Source organism: Myotis nattereri (assembly GCF_964212035.1).
Source record: "Myotis nattereri genome assembly, chromosome: 2".
Taxonomy (NCBI): Eukaryota; Metazoa; Chordata; class Mammalia; order Chiroptera; family Vespertilionidae; genus Myotis; species Myotis nattereri.
In genome coordinates, this window is record NC_138076.1 from 2,067,100 (window position 1) to 2,084,523 (window position 17,424).

Genomic DNA, 17,424 nt, shown 5'->3' on the forward strand with positions numbered 1-17,424 from the left:
GGGTGGGGGTGGGGGGGGGTCTCATGTGCACGGGGAGCATCTCTACCCCCACAACCGTCCTGGGCAGGAGGCTGCAGCTGACCTGACCACGTGACACGCAGGGGAGGAGTCGGGCCTCAGGGTGCACCCCTCGAATGAGAGGAACGGGAACCCTCTCGGAATCCGTGGCACAGAGGGAGACATGGCCCGATCCCCCCATCTTCACGAGACCCGGCGCTTCTGGTCGTTACCGGACCCCCCCCCCCCATAACTTCTGCTCCCTCCGCAGACGTGAGCCACACAGAGCAGTGTCCGCGGGCAGGCGCCCCGGGGACGGCGGTGCCTCACACCCCAGCTCAGCCAGCTCTGCCCAGCTGCGTCCGGACGTCCCCTGGCATGCAGGCGTCTCTCCTGTCACCTGCAGCCTTGGCCAGGCGGACGGCTGGGCGGGAACCTGGGCTGGGGGAGGGGCCCGGATAGCGGGGTACCACCTGGGAGCCTGCAAGTCCTGGCAACACAGACCAGGAGGGAGGGGGGTCCTCACGGCAGAAGTGGGGTCAGGATGGAGCACCGCGAGCGGAGGGCGCCGCCCCTCACCTGCCCTGGGCTCTGCCGTCCTGCGCCCCAACGTCTTCACTGAGACAGGGGTGGGCGGTCGGAGTCCTGGTGAAGGTCAGATAAACACTGAGCCGTGGACACGAGGGTTCCCGTCACGTGTGGCTGACAGGACACGAGGGTTCCCGTCACGTGTGGCTGACAGGACACGAGGGTTCCCGTCACGTGTGGCTGACAGGACACGAGGGTTCCCGTCACGTGTGGCTGACAGGACACTCAGGGCGAGAGCGGCACTGAGAGACAAGGACCCACAGCCTCAGGCTCTGCAAACATCGGCTGCTTTATTTTACTTTGTTAGACGTCTGGCTGGCCGACCCCTCTGCTTCCACGGGCACGGGAAAGGGCAGGCCGGCCAGGGCGTCAGTTAGCTGCAGGGCATGATTCGTGGGTACTGTTAGGATTTAACTCACTTCTTAAGGTGCGATAAATAGGGGTGACGTGATCAATAGAATCAGCGCGCCGTCATCAAACACGGCCTCCGAGGGTCCCGCACGGAACGGCCCAGGTCCCACGTGATCTCAGCAAGAAACAAGTCTTCCAAACACCCCAGGTGCTTCCGTAACCATCCCTTCGATGAACTGCACACGCGTGCCAAGCACAGATGCTGGGCCTCTCTGGGTGAGACTGCTGGGGGGGGGGGGGGCACAGGTCCGCCTGGCACGGCAGTGACCCAGGCAGCCGGGAAGCAGGGGAGCCGCAGGGCCTGGCAGCCCGCACCCCAGAGGCCGAGGCCGGTCTGCCCACAGCTCGCAGGGAGCCGGCACCACCTTGTCGTGGAATCCAGAGAAAACCACCAAGGAATCGGGGTCTCGTTCGGGCACCCGCTGGCACGCAGTCCAATTGCAATGTCTCTGAAATCTAGGCTATTCTGATGATTAAGTATCTTCCTTATTTTGTCAACTGAGCAATTCATTGTGAACACACGATTCTGGTTTTGTACAGCTTCCTTAAAAAATCTGCGAGACTTCCCCCAACCGCCCCTCGGGCCGGGTGCTCCCACACGGTGCTGCTACGGCGCGGCCCCTAGAGGGCACTGTTGCACCGGCTGGACAGCCTCGCCCTGGGAACTTGCAAGGAGACCAGTCCCATGGTTTTCTATGTTGGGGCGATTCCTTCCAAGGGAACAGACCAGGTCTGAACAGAGCGGGTTGAAGGCTGAGGAGACCCAGTGCGTGGCGTTTCCCATATGACGTCTCCTCAGCCAGGCAGCCCCCGCAGACAGGTGGCTGGGCTCCGACCACAGCAACACCGGCCTCCCACCTGCCTGCCGGTGGAGACCGCCCTCGTCTGTAGGAAACGCCATCTGTGAGGCCCAGCAAGGCGAGGGCAAGAAAGCCGGTCGGCCTGCACTCGAACCCAGCCCCGCCTCCCCGGAACCTTCCATGACCAGCTCGCCCCCAAGGTGGGCTCCCAGGAAGGAACCATTACAGACAACGCAACAGTAGGCGGAGTTCTGCCCTTGAAGGCAGTCACGTCGGAGGCGCTTGGTGGCGACTTGGGAATTAATGCTAACGCACCACCAAGCCCTCTCTTAGGAGCAGCGCGGGGGCGTCGGGAGGCGGGGGCTCCCAGCGGCTACTGCCCCTTCTTCAGGGGCACCTGGCCGTTGGCCCTGGGCGGGGCGGGGCCCCGGGGCCGCTGCGAGGCGAAGTTCCAGTCCACGGGGCTGAGGAGCTGCTGCGTCTTCTTGTGGGTCCAGTAGGGGTTGAGCACCAGCGTCAGGAGGCTCATGCCCAGGAGGAAGAGCGCCAGGTGCGGCGGGTGCAGGGTGCCCCGCAGGCCCTCCCAGTGCTGCGCGCACACCCACCACATGTGGTAGGTGAGCACCATGCGGCAGTGGAACATGTGGATCATCAGCCACTGGTTCGCCTTCCAGAGCAGCGAGTCGGCCCAGCCAGCCTGCGGGGACACAACAGGGTCAGCACGGCAGCGCAGGGACGCGCGTCCTGCCCGGGCCTCCTCCCGCCTCGCGCTGGCCCGGCCCGCCCCCGGCCGAGCAGAGTGACAGCAGCCCTGGCCGGGCCTGGCCGGGCGCTGGGCCTGCTGACCAGCCCTCCCCTGCGGACAGCCCAGGCGTCGCTCAGGGTGAGGCCGTCCCTGGTCTCTGGGCTGCTGTGTATTTTATCCCAGTGGCCCTGGGACTCAGCCACAGGGAACCTGCCTTCAGGTCATTCTAATTCACAGGACTCCTAGCCTCCAGGGGTTGCAGCTAAACCCACAGAGCCAGCCTGCAAGGGTCCCATCTCATGCTGGTCTCCGCTAGGATTTCAGGCCTCTGGCACCGGACTGTGGGCAACAGAAGCAGAAGTCTAAGGGGGGCTCTGCCTCGTTGCTGGAGAGCAAGCCGGGTCCCCAGCTACTCTGCCGGAGCCCCGAGGGCGCTCGCCACGGCTCTCGTCCGGCACAGCTGCTCAGCCTGCAGGGTCGGACGGGAGGCGCGGCCTCTGCGTGCGCCCGTGTTCCCGCCAGCGCGGGAGGACATGGCTTCGCTAAGTGAGCTTCCAGGAAGCGCCATTCGAGACCTCCATCTACCTTATGACAGATGCTCGCTCTCTGTACACAAAATAAAAAACTTCAAATATAAGAAGTCACAGGCAGGGCTGCGGGCGGCTGCGCTCCTCACAAAGGAGACAGGCAGCCGGGGAGGAGGCCTGAGGTGGGGCAGACGCCTGTCGGTCATGTGTCTGGTGAGATAAGCTCCAGCGCAGGTAAGAACCATGCAGCCAACGGTCTAAAAGCAAGCAATCGGGTTAAAGAGCGGGCTCGGGACTGAAGAGCTCTCCCAAGACTAACGGGCGACAGCTACCTGAGAGCGCTGATGCCACGAGCTGTCGGGAAAGCGTGCCAGACCAGCGAGACCGACCCCCCTCTGCCAGATGGCCCCAGGGAAAGAGAAAGGCAGGCAGCGCTGTGGGCTGTGGGAATGAGCATCGTGCAGCCGCAGTGGGACAGTGTGGAGTTTCATCTTCTAAAAGCAGAACTAGGATCCGACCCGGCACCCCACCTGTGGCCTCCAGGGGAAGCGGGCTCCGTGGCACCTGCTCAGGCCTCACCCGCCGCCACCTGGGCTGCTCTGACGCATTGCCCAGGGAGGCGTGTGCCCAGGGAGGCATGTGCCCAGGGAGGCCTGTGCACTGCGAGGCGTGTACACAGGGAGGTGCATGCACAGAGAGGCGCGTGCCCAGGGAGGCATGTGCCCAGGGAGGCGCGGGCACAGGGAGGCGTGTGCACTGCGAGGCGTGTGCCCAGGGAGGCGTGTGCACTGCGAGGCGTGTGCCCAGGGAGGCGTGTGCCCAGGGAAGCGTGTGCCCAGGGAGGCGTGTGCCCAGGGAGGCGTGTGCACTGCGAGGCGTGTGCCCAGGGAGGCGTGTGCCCAGGGAGGCGTGTGCCCAGGGAGGCGTGTGCACAGGGAGGCGCGTGCACAGGGAGGCGTGTGCACAGGGAGGCGTGTGCACTGCGAGGCGTGTGCCCAGGGAGGCGTGTGCACAGAGAGGCGTGTGCCCAGGGAGGCGCGTGCACAGGGAGGCGTGTGCCCAGGGAGGCGCGTGCACAGAGAGGCGCGTGCACAGGGAGGCGTGTGCCCAGGGAGGCGTGTGCACTGCGAGGCGTGTGCACAGGGAGGCATGTGCCCAGGGAGGCGTGTGCACTGCGAGGCGTGTGCACAGAGAGGCGCGTGCACAGGGAGGCGTGTGCCCAGGGAGGCGTGTGCACTGCGAGGCGTGTGCACAGGGAGGCATGTGCCCAGGGAGGCGTGTGCACTGCGAGGCGTGTGCCCAGGGAGGCGTGTGCCCAGGGAGGCGTGTGCAGAGGGAGGCGTGTGCACAGAGAGGCGCGTGCACAGGGAGGCGTGTGCCCAGGGAGGCGTGTGCACAGAGAGGCACGTGCACAGGGAGGCGTGTGCCCAGGGAGGCGCGTGCACTGCGAGGCGTGTGCCCAGGGAGGCGTGTGCCCAGGGAGGCATGTGCACAGGGAGGCGTGTGCACTGCGAGGCGTGTGCCCAGGGAGGCGTGTGCACTGCGAGGCGTGTACACAGGGAGGTGCATGCACAGAGAGGCGCGTGCCCAGGGAGGCGTGTGCACAGGGAGGCGTGTGCACAGGGAGGCGCGTGCACTGCGAGGTGGCACGCCCAGGCCCCGCAGGTGAGACTGCCACGTAATGATTAGCCATGTCCATCACACAGCGTCTGGACATCTTGTCCACAGTGACTGTGCACCCAGCAGGATGCCATGAAGCCCGTCCTGGACCAACTGAGGGTCCGACTCCCGGTCAAGGGCACGCACCTCAGTTGCAGGTTCCCCAGCCCCATTTAAGCGATTTCTTTAAAATGTATAAAGTTAGCCCTGGCTGGTTTGGCTCAGGGACAGAGCGTTGGCCTGCAGACTGAAAAGTCCCGGGTTCGATCCTGATCAGGGCACATGCCCGGATTGCGGGCTCGATCCCCAGTAGGGGGCGTGCAGGAGGCAGCCGATCCATGATTCTCTCTTATCATTGGTGTTTCTCTCTCTCCCTCTCCCTTCCTCTCTGAAATCAATAAACATATTTAAAAAATAAAATAATAAAGTGAATACAATTAAATTCAACCAAAAAGAGCTTGTTGCCGAAGCCGCCTGCAGTCGCTCAGTCTGCTGATGGCCCCATGGCCCACGCGAGCCGGACACGGCGCTCAGCGTCCGGGCGGAGCAGGACCTGACGGGACGGGCGGCGCTCACCTTCAGCAGCATCCAGGACACGCAGGTGAAGGGCGTGCTGGCCTCCAGCAGCAGCGTGGTCATGGCCAGGTAGTGGCCGGCCTGCAGGTTCACCGCCAGCCCCAGGAAGCCCAGGAAGGCGAAGAGGTGGTGGAGCACCAGGAAGGGGTCGAAGGTGCGGAAGAGCGCGTTGGACAGGTGCAGGGCCGCGTTCTCGAAGAGGAAGAAGCCGGTGGCCGTGGCCACGTGGAACCAGGACCAGCTCTGCTGGGCGTGCGCCTTGTCGGCCGTCAGCACCGGGTCCACCAGCAGCGTCCACAGACCCGCGGCCGTGCTCTGCACGCCAAACACGGCCCGCGTGGCTGCCAGGTTCCAGAAGACCTTCTCCTTGGCCACCAGGGAGTGGTACGTGGCGTTCAGGGAGGATGACAGCTGGTGGCACACCACGAAGACACCCAGGTAGAAGGCAAAGCCGGCGGCCACCAGCGTGGCGCGGATCTGCCAGGAGGCGTAGTCCAGGTCAAAGATGCTCTCCGATGCCCCCTGGTCGCCCGCGAGACCCATCGTCCCGAGTCCTGGGTCACAGCGAGCGCGGTCAGCACAGGGCTGCGGGGCCCCACGCGGCGTCTCGTCCACGACAAAGGGCCAGGGCCGCGGTCGCTGGCGTCGTCATGTGTCCGCCGTCAGCCTGGAAGGAAAGAATGGCCTTTACATCGGCTGCACTAAGGCGGGGACACAGCCCGGCTCCAGGTCCACGTGACTTCACGCTCACGCCTGTTTGAAGGCACTGGCACAGCCAGGGCACGCTCACCGGTCACGTATGAGAAAGAAAGTCGCATGGAAGACGGAAGCCCCCTCCCCCTCTCGGAGGTCATCCCAGGTCAGACCCCAGGTACTTACACGGGATGCAGCCTTTCGCCTCCAGACCCCAGACGAGGCGGGACCACATTCCTAGCACGGGCCGCGGACCGACCGCGCCGGCTCGCCTGGGGTCAGGCCCCTGCAGCCCAGGTCCTGGCACCGCCGTCCACAGTGCGCCGCTCTGCGCGAGCACCAGAAGGCGCTGTGCGTCCAGGGACTGAGCCAGGGCTGGCGCACAGGTGTTGGTGCCCCCCATGTCCCCATGATGGAGGAAAAGCAGGTCCTCCTTCTAACCGTGAAGACACCCCTAAACCAAGCACATCAGAGCAACTTAATCAAGGGCCAGGAGTTTTCGGGTACGGTTTCAGGACCCACTCCCTCCTGCGGCCCACGGTCGGGTGCTGGTGGGGAAGTCCTGTGGGCAGGTTTACCTCCTCACAGGCCAGCTCCGTTCTCTGCAGCGACAGAACACAGAAGTTCGCCCCACGGCCCACTGCCATTCTGCTGCCCACAACCCATCCACTTCTCCATCGACTTGGGTTTGACAAACAGAGATCACGGAAAACGGGCTTCAGGTTTACCTCCCGCCGTGCCTGAGGCCGCCTGGCCTGTCCCTACAGGTGTGTCCTCCCGGGACAGGTCCGGTCTGGGCTCCTCCTCTCGCCCCTTCCGTCAGAGCCTGACCGGGTGGCTTCAGAGCCCCCAGGACCCCTGCCTCCCTGCACCTCCCCTGCTACCGCCCAGTGCACCTCTAGTTTCTGAAAACACCGGCTCTCCTGGCCCCCCGGCCTGGGCCTAGCGGGTCCCCACTCTCCACCTCTCCCTCAGGCCAGCTCCCACCTCCCTTCCCGCAGGCCCCGGCTGCCCGGGCGGGGAAGGGCCTTCCTACAAGCTCCGACTCACCACCTTCCCCCGGTGCTGGCCCCAGGGACCCGAGCAGGAGGCCCCCACCGCGGCCAGGCGGCACAGACGGCAGCGGGCACGGCTGAGTGAGGACAGGCTCCAGCCCTGCAGTGTCCGTGGCTACATACCGGGACCGTCTGGGACACTGAAGGCGCCTCCGAATCGACCTGTCCAGCCACGCCTGCTCGGGGACCCGGCCCGCAGGACCCACCAGGAGGCAGGCGGTCCTGATGCGACAGCCGGGGAGCCGCCCACGCGGTGCAGGAGCCACGGAGGCCCCGGTCGCCCATGCCCACACCGCCCGTGGGCGTGCAGCCGCAGGGAACCGCCTGAGCAGCGGGCACTGAACTGCTCACGCGGGAACGCCCCGCCCACGAGGGAACCCGAAGGCACTGGCTCCTGTGACGAAACCACAGGAACCTCTCCAGCCTCCGAGCTCGAGCTGGGGGGGGGGGGGGGGGGGGGCACAGGCACCAGGGGTTCAGCCCCTCGGCCAGTCCTCAGCTCCACGCGCAGGGAGCGCCTCGTGGCCAGGAGGCCCCGGCTGCGCGCACACGGCGTGGCGGCTCAGGGCTGCTTGGCTGGGACGCGGAGACGCGGCTGCTGCTACTGCGGCTACTGCGGCGCAGGGCTTGCAGGAGCGACCATGTCTGGGGATGTGCAGCCGGGGACTCCGGACAGGCTGGAGCCACTGGGACCCAAGGGGAGGCCGCACTTGAGGAGAAGGGATGAGGCTCACGGGGAAAACGTGTCCGAGACACCACCGGGCAGTGAGAAGCCACGCCAGGGAGCATGAGAGGGAAACAGCTCAGGGAGAGCCGCGCCGGAGGTGGGGGACAGGCCGGCGGGGTGGACGGGCCTGGAGAGAGCTGAGCACAGGGGCCCTCGGGCTGCCCGTGGCTGCGGAGGCAGACACTGCTGGGGGGAGGGGGCGGGCCCACCTCAGGATTCCGGCCCAGGCCCCCCTCCCCCCCCAACCCCCTCCCGACTCCAGCTAATGGAGGTGAAAAGAATTGGTACAGAAATCCTTCAGAAGCACTGGGCATTCCCACCATGCCACGGGCAGCGCAGGGTCGTGGACAGGCGCGGATTCTGCAGCCCCCCCCCACCCCCACCCCCCCACCCCCCCGCCGGGAGTTGGTCAGATCCCCGGAGCTGGTGAGATCCCCGGGAACTGGTCAGACCCCCCGGGAGCTGGTCAGATCCCCCGGGAGCTGGTGAGACCCCCGGGAGCTGGTTGCCGCGCTGGGGACGCTGTGAGTGTAGCGAGGAGTCCCTGGCACGGGGCTGTAGGCGCAGCTTTAAGGGGGGGAGGGCTCTGCCACCTCAGTAGAAGGTGTGGGGAGACCTGGGGGGGCAGGGGCGTGTGGGAGGGGGCACGGTTCCAGACCGTACCCCCCAGTGACTGCCCAGTCGACAGCACACGGTTCGCCCTGTCCCAGTTCAAGTCCGCGGGGACTTGACTTTGTAACTCAGAATGAGAAGACGTGTTCATCCCTGATTACGGGGTGCCGGGCCCTGTACCCACACTCTGCCCTCCACGTAAGTTACGGAAGCGTGAAGACCGGGGTTTCGGTGCGGCCACCACGGACGGGAGGGAAGCAGCAGCCTGCGTGGAGAGCAGAGCAGTTGTGTACCAAGTGGAGACACGTCCAAGGACGTGACCCCTGTGCAATAAAAACGTGTCTGAGGTAAGAAAACAAAGCTGTCTGTACACAGAGCGGGTCCCACACCGGGTTCAGGGGCGGCCAGAGCACTGGGCTCTGGGTGCGGGCAAGGGGGGTCCTGCTTGTTCTGATGTTTGCCTCCCGCTGGAGAGACGCCCCGCCCAGCGCGGCCGGGAGCCTGGGCTGCCTGGGACCCCCGCCCACCTGCCATCCGGAGCCTGAGACCAGGGCCAGGTGCCAGGCAACCAGGGAGCAGGCCGACAGCCCCAAGCCCCCAACTGTTCAATCCGGCCACCCCGAGAGTCCCCTGCCCGCCTGCCCCTCCCGGGGAAAGCCCAGAGGGCCTGGCCTCACCTTCCCCTCTCCTGCCCGCCCCCCCACGCCTCCCCATTGGTGCCTTGTCTGGGACCCGCTGTAACGACCTGGTCTCCCTGTGGCTGCCCTGGCGGACCTCTCCGAGGAACACAGCTGCTTGTGCAACACGCCACCGCCCCACCCCAGGCAGGGCGAGCACCAGGAGTCCCCAGGGCCGGCCTCTGGGGAAGGCGAGCGCCCGGAGGCAGGGCTCTGAGCGCTGGGTGGGCAGCAGCCCACCTCCCAGAGGACTCCTCGTGGCCCTGGGGCTGCCCTGCCCACACCCAGAGCTCAGCCCAGTGCGGCCGCCTCAGCTTCTCCTTGGGCTTTTCCCTGTCGGTCATGAGGCGGGCTGTTTCCCGTTTTGCACGATTGCATCAATGTGCCCCGGCTGAGCCCTGGCTTCCGTGGAGCCTCTGAATTCTGCACGGGAGAGGCCGGACCCGGAGGCTGATTGCACCCGGTCCCCCTGGGAAGTGCCCGGTGCAGGGCTGGGGGGTGGGGGGAGGGCGCCAGGGCATCAGGACCAAAGACCACAAGCAGTCCGCTCAGTGGGTTCGGGTCTCGGTTCTGCTATTCAGGACCTAAGAAAACCCCCCCCGCCCCCCCACTGGACCCCAGGGCCTGCCATGAAAAAGACACGAATGCAGCCGGCGGGTGGCAGTGACTAGCACGAAGCAGCTGCCGTGTGCCAGGCACCATCAGCTGGGCCACCTCATCCACACGACGCTCAGGCTCGTTCTGCCCGAGTCACCAGCTCCGCAGCGGGGCTTGGGCCCCGGGACGGGCTGTGGTGTTTCCGGTGCGCTCCAAGCCCTGGGACTTGCCCCAGCCTGGCACCGCCACAGGTTCTGCCTGCACTGCCTGCAGTGCCCACCAGGCTTGGGTGTTTTGGTGCCCAGGTGCCCAGAAGCAGATGCAAAACCACAGAACTGGCATGATCTGGATCCAGTGTCCCTTGGGGTTAAATAAATGCTACGACTCCGAGGGGGACAGTTCAGTCTCTCCCTCCGGGCGAGATACCGAACACGGCGTAGGGCCTCCTGCTTGGCGGCTCTCGCTGTGAGCCAGGCACCAAGCACACCAAGCCTGGCCATCCTGGAGCCCCGAGAACAGACCTCCACGCGTCCCCCTCCTGCCCACCTCCCTCCCTGCCCAGACTCCCTCAGACTCGGGAGGTGGCAGCACATGGACCCAGCACTGGGCCCCCGTGTTTCTGGACCACGAGCTCAACTGTCTGATGGTGCGACGCCCGAGACAGGATGGAGGGGCCGGGCGCAGCGACGAGGCCCAGACAGAGGCAGGCGATGGTGCCAGCACCCCAGGTGGGTAACGGAGCTGGGTCTGAGGACGGGGAATCCAGGAAAACACCGTCCTTCCAGGTTGCACCCTGAGAAACCCGGGCCTGGAGCCAGCCCTGTCGGTGCCCTTTTGAAATGGTGTCACGTCTACAGAGCTGCAGGCAGCCGCGGGCCAGACAGACAGGCACAGGCATCAGAGCTGAGACCAAACCCTCCGGCAGGCGCAGTGCGCCCATTAGACAGCCGAAAACAGCTCCCCTGTCCCCCCCCCCCCCCCAGCTCATTACCTCCACACACAGCTCCCCGCACACACAGCTCCCCGCACACACAGCTCCCCATACACACAGCTCCCGGCACACACAGCTCCCTCCACACACAGCGCCCCGTACACACAGCTCCCCATACACACAGCTCCCTCCACACACAGCTCCCCGCACACACAGCTAGCTCCCTCCACACACAGCTCCCCATACACACAGCTCCCGGCACACACAGCTCCCTCCACACACAGCGCCCCGTACACACAGCTCCCCATACACACAGCTCCCTCCACACACAGCTCCCCGCACACACAGCTAGCTCCCTCCACACACAGCTCCCCATACACACAGCTCCCCGCACACACAGCTCCCTCCACACACAGCGCCCCGCACACACAGCTCCCCATACACACAGCTCCCTCCACACACAGCTCCCCGCACACACAGCTCCCTCCACATACAACCAGTACAACTTGCTACAGACACAAGTCGCTACAAACACAAGTCGCTACAGACACAAGTCGCTACAGACTTAAGTTGCTACACATCCTTGTTCCCCCTGCAATCCTATGACCACCCCCTCGCCAATCCTCGCTCAGAACCTCCTGCGTGTCCCTGCACAGCTGCTCGCACGGTGTCTGGCAGCTGGTGCTGTGCTGGGTCTGGGGACCTGCTGGCACCCGCAGGGGTGGCCAGGCCAGGGGAAGCCCCTGAGGCCGGGGCGAGGCCGGCTGTGGGGATCTGCAAACCCAGCCCGGCCAGCGGAGCCTGCAGAGACACCCCTGCCCCAGCTGGACGCCGCCCAGGCCCGCCCAGGCCATCCTGGAGCCGCAGAGCCCCAAGCGTCCTCTCCGGCTGCTCACCCTGCCCACGTCCCTGTCACCTGAGGTGGGAAGGGGACACGGCCCGCATGCCCTCCTCACCCAGGACCCGGGTGAGGCCTTCTCCATGTCGCCCGAAGCCTAGGGGGTCACGTGCAGCTGGGAGTCACTGTTCCCTCCCAGGGGACCCCGGGGCCCCATAGCAGGACTCAACCCAGCTCTTTCCATCCCAGGACGTTAAAGCCCAGCCCTCAGCGAAGCAGCTCTGGACCCACAGCCCAGAGGGAGGTGAAGAGGCCAGCCGGGCGGCTCTGCAGCTTCACTCCTGCGGGAAAGCCTGTCTGCAACCACCGCGCCTGCCTTCTGTCGCGGGGCCTGGCGCCGGGCTCTGCAGCACCGGCCAGGCATTTTTAATAAATAAAATGGGGCAGCCCCTGTGTCCAGGACGGGGCGCCAGGGGACCCTCCGGCCCCCACACACCTGTGGGTGCACCGGCCGCCCAAGCGCGACGGAGACCGGGGTATCTGTGCACGGTTAGCACAGCGGACCCCGAACTCGGAAACCAAGTTAAAAGCAGGAAAGAAGGCCCGCGTCATGTCCTGCCGGACTGTTGAGTAACAAGCCCCAAGGGTCACTGGGCTGGCCAGGGCCTGTGAGTCCAAGGTTGACCTGCAGGACACGGCCAGGGCGAGGCGTTCCTGCCCCCGAGACACCCTGGCTGCTGCCCGCGAGGCTGCTCCCCCCGCACCTCCCCTGCCCGGCGCGCAGGCCTCGGTGGCAGGGGCCCGGTCACCCTCCCTCCTGAGCTCAGCCCCGCGGGCCGGGCTCCCGGTGGCCCAGGAACTGCGCACATCCCGAGCCGTGGGCGCTAACCGGCGGCAACAGTGCTTCCTCCCGATCAGGAGACACCTGCTGCGGGGCCGGGGCTCGGACGCCAGCCCGGCAGGAACCCTGACCTTCCCCGTCTGCGCACCCGCGGGACGGGGGGGTGCCCGCGGCCCCTGCGCCTCGCCGTCACCGTTAACTTTCTCCACCGAGGGCCCCGCCGGGCTGCCGGGATCGCGGGGCCGGTTCCCCGGGAGCCGTTCGGGAAGGGACGCTCTGGGCAGCGCCCCCGGACCGGCCGGACCCGCGCCGCCGCCAACCCGACTCCGGACACGCCTCCCGCGTTGGAGCCCCAGCTGCCCGGACGCGATGCGCAGCCAGGACCCCCAGCACCGCGGGCCTTTCCGAGCCGCCACCCCCGGCACCCCCTGCCCCGGATCCGGCTCCCCCACCCCCGCCCCCCCACGCCACCCCCGGCACCTCCTGCCCCGGATCCGGCTCCCCCACCCTCGCCCCCGGCCCCCCGACCCCACCCCCGGCACCCCCTGCCCCGGATCCACCAGACTCGCTGCCCGAGATCCCTCCACGGCCCTGAGACCCCGGCCCGGCCCCGCGCCAGCCCCGCCGGCCTCACCTGCGCGCGCCTCCCCGCGCGGACCCCGTGCGCACAACTGCGCTCCGGGCGCCTGTCACCCGCGCGCGCCGCCGCCCCGCCCTCACCCACGGCCGCCATCGCGACCCCGGGGCGGACGCGGACGCGGACGCGGACGCGCATGCGCACGGCCGGTGGGCGGGGCCTGCGCAGCGGCCGGACGGAACCACAGAACCGGGGCCGGGGGGGAGGGCAGAACCACAGAACCGGGGCGGGGGGAGAGGGCGGAACCACAGACGGGAGGGGAGGGGGAGGGGCGGGGCCGGAGCGGGGCGGCTCGCTGCTGCCCCGCCCTCTGGGTGCGCTGACCCAGGACGCACAGCCACTCCGCGGGCTGAGCAGCGAGAACCCCGGGCTCTGCTCTGCGTGGAGGGCTCCTCCTGGCGGACCCCCCAGTCGCGGGGATCCCAGAGCCGACCCCGCTCACACCCCTCTCACACCCCACAGAGCGCCCCCCAGCCCCTGGGGAGCCCACAGTGAGACCCCAGTGACCCCCGAGCTCCCGGGGAGCCCACAGTGAGATCCCAGTGACCCCCGAGCTCCCGGGGAGCCCACAGTGAGACCCCAGTGACCCCCGAGCTCAGGGGAGCCCACAGACACACCCACGGAGCCACGCCCACTGCGCCCGCTGCAGCCGCCCCGGACCTGGGGACACTGAGCGGCAGTGCAACCCAGGGTCACCCGGGCAGCCCCGCCGCAGGTCCTGGGAGAGCCCGGCCATGGCAGTTTCGCTTCCCCAAGGACCCATGACCTCTGCTCCGCATGGGGTACACCCGCCCAGCACGGCGGACTCCCCGAAAATCCCACGTCCACAACCCACGGGGCCTGCTGTTTCCCTCCCAGGCATGGCCCTGGGGACTCGGTTCAGGCTTAACCCTGCCCTGGCCTCCGGCCCCCCGGCAGGTGCATCACCTCACCCCGCACACGGGCATCTGCAGCAGCGCCCCACCTGTCAGCCCTGCCCGCCCCCCACCTCTGAGCCCACATCCCCAGCAGAGCGCTGCCCATGAGGGGGCAGCCGCCGCCATCCTGTTCGAATTCAGCGCCTATTAGTTACTTCATTAAAAAAGGAACTAATTGTGAGATACGGTGGTGAAACAGCCTTATCAGCCGGGAGCCAGGTTTATAATGGCAGGTGCTCCCCTCCCATGAGCTGAGCAGCCTTTTACTGGCTGGCGCCCCCTCCCCGCGCCAAGGCAGCCCCCTATCCCCCTGGCAGCCCCCTGGCACTCCCGGCAGCCGGCCACAGCGGGGGACGGCCTGGCGGCCTGAAGCTGGGCTGATGGGCAGCGTGCATGGCCAGGCCTTGGGGAGCCGGAGCCTCACCTTCTTGCAGAGAAAACGTGGCTTTGGACTCAGACCTGGCTCAGCCCTGAGGCGGGAGCTGCGCTGGGACCGTGGCACCACACTGGATCTGTGCTGACGGGGCCTCCTGGTGGCTGGGCCACGGACGCCCCGCTGGCCGGGACCAGGGACTCTGGTGTCACTGAGCAGAGCCCTGGCCGGGAATGTCACCCCAGCCTCTCCTGGTTCAGGGCCGTCACCCCCCCCTCCCCTGCCCTGAGGCCTCAGGCGGGTCACTGGCTTGGAGTTAAGATGGGCCTGACCGAGGCCAGGGCTGGGCTCCCCTCCCTGGGGCTGTGATAGCTGCCTCCCTGCCTCCGGGCCAGCTGAGGGCACAGATAAGAGGCTGAGACCATGAGCCCCGCCCTCCGGGAGCGGCACAGGAAACAGAGTCCCTGCAGCCCCAGGGAAGGCGCATTCTCACGGGAGATCTGCCCTCTGGCCCCGGGCCCAGCTGGCACCCTGGCCCTCAGGGGTATGGAGACATGAGAAGCTGGGAAAACCCCCTGGCAGGTGGAATGGGGAACTGGGATGGACCCCGGGGGGGGGGGGGGGCTGTCCTCCCCTGCAGGTCACAGGTCATGTGGTTTGACCTTCCCCGGACCTTTCCTCCCTCGAGGTAACTGTTAGGCTGTAGGCAATTCAGTCCTCAAGGGCCACGTGCAAGCTCCCCCCACAGGAGGACCAGGACCAGGAAAAGCTGGCTGGACAACGGGCGTCAGACCCTGTGAGGAACTGAACTCCCTGAAGGCACCTGAGCCACCCCCGTCCCCCCCACAGCCCAGCCCAGCCCAGCTCCCCCAGACCCACCCTGATGAGCTTCCGCCCGTGACTGCACGTGAGGATGGAACCCCAGCTCCCGGGGCTGCCCCATCGCCCCACATCCTGCTGGCGCCTTACAGCCCTTCCCTTCGGATATCCCATCCCCTACCCTTCCCTTAAATAAATTCCGTTTTTCTAAAACCACCGGCTGAGACGGCCTTTAGCCTGCCTGCCCACCCCCGGGCTAACCTTCCACGCTGACCTTCCAATAACAACACCGCCAATGGCCTCCGCGGCATTTCCGCTCCAGGCCCCGAAGAGCGACCAGACCAGGGGGTGACCCCTGCACCAGCTGCAAGGACTGGCGCTGACCAGTTGAGGAGACCAGGACCCTGACAGGGGCCACCTCCCCTGAGATCGCCCCTAACGGCCCAGCCTGCTTTCTCCCTCCTGGGGGCTCCCTGTGCCTCCCCCGCTTCTGGCAGGCATCTCCTGAACCCCGAGGGACCCCAGGAGCCAGCCACCGGGGAGCAGCAGGCAGGGCAGTGGCAGCTCCTCCAGGCTCACCCCCTGAACCATCCCCAAGGCCCCTTTTCTCCAACTCTCCAATGAGCTGACAGCAGCCCACCTGGCTCTGCTGTTGCTTCTGTCCCGGGCCCTTCCTGTCTCGCTGTCCCCAGTTGTCATCAACGTGCCCTCAAGTCACCTGGACTCGTACCGCGGCGTCTTTCCTGCACAAAGCCAAGAGCCAGGCCCCGCTCTGGCACACACACACACACACACGCGCGCGCACACACACACACACACACACACACACACACGTAGGATGCCACGGTGCGCCCGGGGTGGGCAGCAGGCTGCGGGCAGGTTCCCGCTGACTCTCCCCTCTGTGCAGGGCGGTAGGTCGGCCCAGACAAGGAGCTGAGCTGAGAGCCAGGAGCCGGCGGCTCCCTCGCCCGGAGGAAGGGCTGTGTCTGCACTCCGCCGTCTGTAAGCTCAGCCATAAAAACAATCGCTAGCCAAACACACAGGTGTCCCTGGTGAAGAGTGCCCAGGTGCGGCGAGAGGCCTCACTCCTCCCACTCGCCTCCGTGAGCACCAGGTGTGACCGGCCACAGCCTCCTCCAGCCGCCATCGCGCCTCGGGGGCTGAGCGTCGGCCTAGGAACCAGGAGGTCAGGGCTCCATTCCCGGTCAGGGCACAGGCCCGGTGGCCGGCTCCATCCCCAGTGCGGGGCGTGCAGGAGGCAGCCGGTCCATGATTCTCTCTCATCATTGATGTTTCTCTCTCTCTCTCCCTCTCCCTTCCTCTCTGAAATCAATAAAAATATTTTTTAAAAGAAAAAGACACATTTTTAAAAGACACAGAGGTGGTGAGATTTCTCCTCTTCTGCTGGTTCTTTCTAGGAACCAGGCAGAGGACTGGGCCGCAGAGGCGGAGGGAGGGAGGGGGGAGGGGGAGAGGGGTCAGTGGGCAGCACCCTTCCCTGGGAGAGTGCTCCTCACACTGGGCTTCCAGAAAACAGGGGGCAGGGCACCCCGTCCACGCAGCGGACAGGGCATCTGGAACGCGTGACTCTCGGGACCAAGGCCGTTCCTGTGGTCAGGCTCCCGCCGGGCCGGCCGAGGAGCCTCCCCAGCCCCAGCCCCAGCCCCAGCCCCAGCCTCAGCCTCCAGGCCCCACCCGGCCCAGTCCCGACGGCTTAGTCCCCTGGGCTGGACATCTGGTGGGATCCTGACCCCCCTCACCCATGCTGTTACCCTTGCCCGCCCGCCCGCCTGCCCAGGAATGCTGCCTGGTTGGCCTGGATGTTTGTGCCTAGTAATTAGCCTCCCACCCCGCCCACCACAGGCCAGCGTCCTGGCTGTGGGTCCCGACTGCTCACCACGGGTGCGTGTGTGTGTATGTGGTGTGTGTGTGTGTGTGGTGTGTGTGGTGTGTGTGTGAGTGTGGGGGGTGTGTGGGGTGTGTGGTGTGTGTGTGTGTGGGGGGTGTGGTGTGTGTGTGTGTGGGGGGTGTTGTGTGTGTGTGGTGTGTGTGTGTGTGTGTGGTGTGTGTGGTGTGTGTGGTGTGTGTGTGTGTGTGTGGGGGTGTGTGTGGTGTGTGTGTGGTGTGTGTGGTGTGTGTGTGGTGTGTGTGTGTGGAGTGTGTGTGTGTGTGTGTGTGGAGTGTGTGTGTGTGTGTGGGGGGTGTGGTGTGTGTGTGTGTATGTGGAGTGTGTGTGTGTGTGTGGTGTGTGTGGTGTGTGTGTGTGTATGTGGAGTGTGTGTGTGTGTGGTGTGTGTGTGTGTGGTGTGTGTGTGTGGTGTGTGTGTGGGGTGTGTGTGGTGTGTGTGTGTATGTGGAGTGTGTGTGTGTGGTGTGTGGTGTGTGTGGTGTGTGTGTATGTGTG

The 17,424-nt window shown here is 66.3% G+C and overlaps 1 protein-coding gene across 2 annotated transcripts in view; it reads right to left on the reverse strand.

Annotated features, from left to right (window-relative positions):
• Positions 1 to 856: 856 nt before the first annotated feature.
• Positions 857 to 17,424, reverse strand: part of CLN8 (CLN8 transmembrane ER and ERGIC protein) — a 20,411-nt gene continuing 3,843 nt past the window's right edge. The window contains exons 1-3 of one of the 2 annotated variants that reach the window (XM_081085079.1): positions 12,909 to 13,023; positions 5,304 to 5,970; positions 857 to 2,493 (exon numbers count right to left, since the gene is read on the reverse strand). In XM_081085079.1, coding sequence (XP_080941205.1) covers positions 2,170 to 2,493; positions 5,304 to 5,846 — 867 coding nt within the window. In that variant the 5' untranslated portion in view covers positions 5,847 to 5,970; positions 12,909 to 13,023 and the 3' untranslated portion in view covers positions 857 to 2,169. Of the gene's footprint in view, positions 2,494 to 5,303; positions 5,971 to 12,908; positions 13,024 to 17,424 lie in introns of those variants that run through there. The other variant, XM_081085078.1, reaches the window with a different exon arrangement.